Source organism: Quercus robur, chromosome 5 (genome assembly GCF_932294415.1).
Source record: "Quercus robur chromosome 5, dhQueRobu3.1, whole genome shotgun sequence".
In the NCBI taxonomy this organism is placed as follows: Eukaryota; Viridiplantae; Streptophyta; class Magnoliopsida; order Fagales; family Fagaceae; genus Quercus; species Quercus robur.
The window spans coordinates 79,967,558-79,972,825 of NC_065538.1; the positions used below are offsets into that span (position 1 = coordinate 79,967,558).

Consider the following 5,268-nt stretch of genomic DNA (forward strand, 5'->3'; position numbering starts at 1 on the left):
ACGATTAGAATATAGAGACGTAACCTACTACATACTCTTTTACAATCATACATATTTGGACCATCAAGTACCAAATGGTCCTAAATATTCAGGTTTATCTAAGGTGCTATGCAATATAGTAATCAACAAAGAATTCAACCCGTTTGATTAACAAAAAGAAAGGTACATTATTCGTCTCAAAACATGACGTGGCAGTCAGATCAAACACCATCATCATCATACCATATCCCTTTATTTATAAGGAACAAGAATTTTCCCAATTAAAAAAATTTTAAAAATCTATATATGAAAAAACAAAAGTACTACTATGAGAGAATGAGAAAAAGATAGCAATTTTATATAAAAAAAAAAAAAAAAAAAAAAAAAATCAAAGTTAAAGGAAAAGAGAATTTGATTCAAAATGCTCTCTCATTTGTCCAATCATCTCATTGAAATGTCAACCTGATTCTGGTAAAAAAAAAAAAAAATTCCCACTCTTGTACCCTCTCCAAACCGTTTCATATATAAATTCTTACTCCTATAAAAGAATTCAGCTATATATGCTTCACTTAGATATAGACAAAGAAACATAGAGAGAGTTCCAACTTCCAAGACACAAAGAAGAGGAACAGAAGAAGAGTTAACATATAGTACTACTACTAAGATTTCTTTTGGTCATGGCAGAGGAATTTCAGACTGGGATTTGTGGAGGCAACTGGTGGATGAATCCATCTAGAAGCACTTTCACAGGAAGCTCATCGCCATGTTCCATGGCACTCAATGACACTGGAAGCTATGCATGGTCTGATATGGTGGACATGAAGGGAAGGCCATGTGAGGAAACTAATTCAGTCTCTGATAGCTCCATAGTTTTCCAAGATGTTCAGAAGCCTCAACAACAGGCTGATTCAGGCAGTGGCTGTGGCAGTAGTAGTATCTTGATTGATTCCACACTTCAAATGATGGGTTTTGGCCTTTCATCATCTTCAACAACATCCGATTGGAGTCAAGCTTTGCTGTAAGTTACTTAATTTGATGCTAATTTGATTAATATATAACCACTCACAGAGTTTTGTGTATCACAAAGCTCGCTAGCTAGGTCCATATGATAATTGTGATGTTGTTAGATTTTTAATATAAAATTTTGTCATAGTTAGTACAAATCCTACATGACCTTACTAAAGCTTCCACTAAGGAGTAAAAAGTTGAGTACTTGTTACCTTTTCTTTGTTGTTTTCATTTGGAAAAAGAAGTCAATCTGATCAATATTGAACTTTTGAAAATCTAGGGAAAAAATAAAAGACAACTTATATGTTTGTGGGAAAGAAATTCTATATGAATCTTATTCTTTCATCCTTATCTTATTACAGTCGGAATAGTGGAAGAGCTGAGAGCAATTATAATTCTATGCTTCAAGAAGAAATGAATTCAAGGTTGAATTACCAACAAGAAAGAGGAGTAGATTCTACTCAAATCCAAAAGAATTGGAGCCCAAAAAACCTCTCTAATGGAGGTGATCAACAAGATAATTCATCCATCACTGCTTTTAAGTCATCTGTAAGTCAAGACTTTTCATTGGACACTGTCAGTAGCTCTACAGGCAACTGTACAGTGACTTGCCAGGGCTTATCCACAAGCTTTCCTGTGGGATCAGCTTCTTATGGATACCCTTCAACATTGATACAAAGTTTATTTGATCCTGACCCTCAACCACAGCAATCTCTATTCAACAATAGGTCTCTGAGCTATTCATCCACCACTAATTTTGGTGCCAACACCAATGAATTATCACCTACTTGGCCTAGGTTTGCTCCCTTTTTGCCAAAGCAACAACCTTGTGGCTTGCACTTCACTAATAACACACCCTTTTGGAATGCCTCCACTGCCGTGGCCACGGCGGGTCTAAATGACAGTATTCGAGCTGGGGTTTTTCCTTCACCACCATCACAATATCTAGTACCAACATTTGAAGAGAAACCCAAGTGTTCCAACCACACGACAAAGGTAAATATATATCAAATTATATAGTTAACCTAAGCTATCTAGCTAGGGTTTGTGGCACTAATTTTTATATGTGGGAATTTCAGCCTATCAGTGAAGATGTTCAAGACTCGGTTTCAGTGGTGAAGAAAAGTGTCAATGAACCTGTATTCAAAAGGCCTAGAATTGAAACCCCATCACCATTACCAACTTTTAAGGTACGATATATTCGATCAAGCTTTTGACTAGTTGAAGTGTTAGAAGCTTTATCTTTTTTTATTATTTTAATTATTCATATATATATATATATATATATTTTTTTTTTTTCCTTAAAGATATGGATGAAAACTTATAGCGTTTTTTCTGTCAGGTTCGGAAAGAGAAACTAGGGGACCGAATAACTGCACTCCAACAATTGGTTTCACCTTTCGGAAAGGTAGATTTTTGTTTTTGTTTTGTTTTTTTTCTCTACTTTTTTCAAAGAGTACGAATAGAAAGAAAGACCTTTACTTTGTGAAATAATTGAAAGCTTATGACATTGATTCACATTCTTGTTTCAGACTGATACAGCCTCCGTTCTCCACGAAGCTATTGAGTACATCAAGTTCCTCCATGATCAAGTCAGTGTATGTTTGATTATCTTCTTCCTTGTCATGATAATAAACATTTAAAGAAAAACCCTATTGGGTAAAAAAAAATCAATAAGTTAGAAAAGAATACTATAGAACAAGTGTTAACTAAATTTATGTTTGTAATTTCAGGTTTTAAGTACTCCATATATGAAAAATGGAACTCCAATTCAACACCAACAGGTAAAAAATTTTCTCATTCATTTTGACTTTTATTACTTAAAAAGATTATAATAGTAATAAATGCATAAATGGGTCACATTTGTTTTTGTTGCAGGGTTCTGATAAATTGGACTCAGAAGGCCCAAAACAAGATCTAAGGACCCGAGGACTTTGCTTGGTTCCAATTTCAAGCACATATCCAGTTGCTAATGAGACTACAGCTGATTTTTGGACACCAACATTTGGCGGAACATTCAGGTAGAGAACGAAGCCAAAGCTGTTCTACCAAACTAATAGAGTACTAATAGTATCAACAACCCAGCGAAGTTAGGAATGATAATTATTTCATTTTCATACTTAGAAGCTACAATATTGCCGTGCTGTACCAGTCATGAGCAAAAGCTAAAGACACAAAGAAAAGGGAGAAAAAGAAAGAAAGAAAGAAAGAAAGAAAAGGAAATGACACTTCAAAGATGGACAGGCAGTGCTGCTGGGCCAGGTGCAAGCAGAATGATTTAGGCTAGCAAATGATTAGTAGCCTCTGGAAATGAGAGAATATATATATAGGTACTATTGTAATAACCCCAAGTATTAAATATAGTTAGAGGTGGGTTTAGGACAGGAACAACTACTAAATTCAGCGGAATTTAACACTAATAGTTTTAGATTTAATTTTGCTATTGTTGTTGTTGAGAATAGCTGAATTTAGCAGGAGGGTGTGATTCATAAAGGCCCTTTTGTTCCTGTTTATGTATGTGTATAGAGCTGGCACCACCACCACCACCATCTTTTATATATTTATTTATATAAAGAAAACAGAAAAAAAGAAGAAATAAAAGGAGATTTGTATTGAATTCGTATATATTCAACAAAAGGAGTGAGTGGAGCTTTTGTTTGAATGGGGTTTTTAACTTTTTTCTTTTGTTTATATGTTTGGAATGTCGTAGTGGAAGTCAGAGGGCGGCCCACTGTTCCTGCTTTTAGGGTTTCTGGTGAATGATAATGAGAGAGGGGAAAAGAGAGAGTTCAATATGCATGCGCGTGTGTATGTATATGTGCGCGCGTTTGAAACCATATTGGTGTGAATCCATTAGAAGATAAAGATGTGCCAACTCTCTTCTCTGTTTTCTTTATTTGAAATTGATCTATTTTATAGTATAGATTAAATATTATAAATCAAAAAATGACGTGATGCACTCTATATATGTTAAATCCAAAAGATATAATCCTAATTTCTGGTCATTCTCCAATTCTATGATATGGATCCTATTCTCCTCTTATATATATATATATATATATATCCCTACCAAAACATAGGGTTTGCTCAAAAAAAAAAATAAGCTCCTTCACATTAGTCGTTTTGTCCATATAGCAATGTGCGTTTATTTCAGGTACCAAAAGAGAAATTGCATGTATTTCGGTTTCTTCTCTCTTCCAAAAAGCTAAAAAATTAGGTCCTACGGATGGTGAAACTTGATCAATGGTATAATTATGCCTTCCTAATCATTATGTTTTACTGTATTAAAATACAGGATGACTTCAATTGGACGTTTGTTACAACTTTTTCCAGCATGATTATGTATACAGGCCCTTATTGGGTAAATATATATTTTCGTAGGGAAATGGTAACTGTAGGGACACGATTCGCGTTAAACCGCAGTTGAGTTGGGTTCGCACGTAAATGGACCCATACAATATCATTTGTAGAGAGTGGGATCGAAAGGCTAAGTCATGTTTACCCAGCTGTGGTTTTGTTAAGATATTTATGCATGGTTCCAGTATATTTGCCTCTGAAGCCCTTTTTCCTTTCAGTGGGACTGGAGGAGCCTCCCTTTTAGGTTACATATTTTTTCTTTTATACTCGCATGCGTTCAATTTCCTTCGTCCACGTGTAGGGTCGACCCTTTCAAGACTGATACTTGTCCCATCAATCTCAGACCTAAGTCATTGAGAGTTGTTGATAAAGTTAATGGATAAGGCTCTGTTAGGCGCAGAGATATGCATGGGGAAGGTGGCAAAGGAAGCCTCTCTTAGATATTTTAGATTTCCCATTCGAGCACGCCCCTTTACCTTTCTGCCCTTTTTCTTGGGTCAACCGAGGACTGCACTGTCCTCGGCTGCTTCTCCGGGCCAATTGGGCCACACTATTCTTGAACTCTGGCCATGACCTTTTTAGGCTTGGGCCTTTGGACCCTTCATCAGCAAACGGGCCTGGCTCGTCGATTATTGGACCCCACAATAGCCCCTCAAAACCCTGCTGTCCGGCCTCTTGGTCGGAGAGGGGGGTTTTGGTAACTCCGAGCCTTCATTACTGCTCATTTAATTCGGCCATTGATCAACGTTGGCGACTCTTCACCTCCCTGAGGAACGCGCCGGTTTACAAGATGTTTCCCTCGGTTTACGCGTGATGCGCTTATTCCGTTTGGTTATCCGTAGCACGCCTTTAATTTCTTCCTTTTACGAGACCTCCCAAATCTTACGGTTACTGATAACGTGGGGGAACGAAACGGATGCACAT

General features: G+C 36.6%; 1 protein-coding gene across 3 annotated transcripts; it reads left to right on the forward strand.

Moving 5' to 3' along the window:
- The first annotated feature begins 401 nt into the window (after nt 1-401).
- On the forward strand, nt 402-3,604 carry LOC126727306 (transcription factor bHLH112-like). 3 transcript variants are annotated; one of them, XM_050432892.1, is made up of 8 exons: nt 402-997; nt 1,350-1,983; nt 2,067-2,177; nt 2,330-2,395; nt 2,520-2,579; nt 2,721-2,771; nt 2,866-3,008; nt 3,112-3,604. In XM_050432892.1, the coding sequence occupies exons 1-8, from the start codon at nt 657-659 to the stop codon at nt 3,143-3,145; spliced, it is 1,440 nt and encodes a 479-aa protein (XP_050288849.1). In that variant the 5' UTR covers nt 402-656; the 3' UTR covers nt 3,146-3,604. The 3 variants fall into 3 exon arrangements, with proteins under 3 accessions (XP_050288849.1, XP_050288848.1, XP_050288850.1); XM_050432891.1 differs by having other exon boundaries at nt 404-997; nt 2,520-2,585; XM_050432893.1 differs by having other exon boundaries at nt 405-997; nt 2,866-3,604.
- Nucleotides 3,605-5,268: the final 1,664 nt, after the last annotated feature.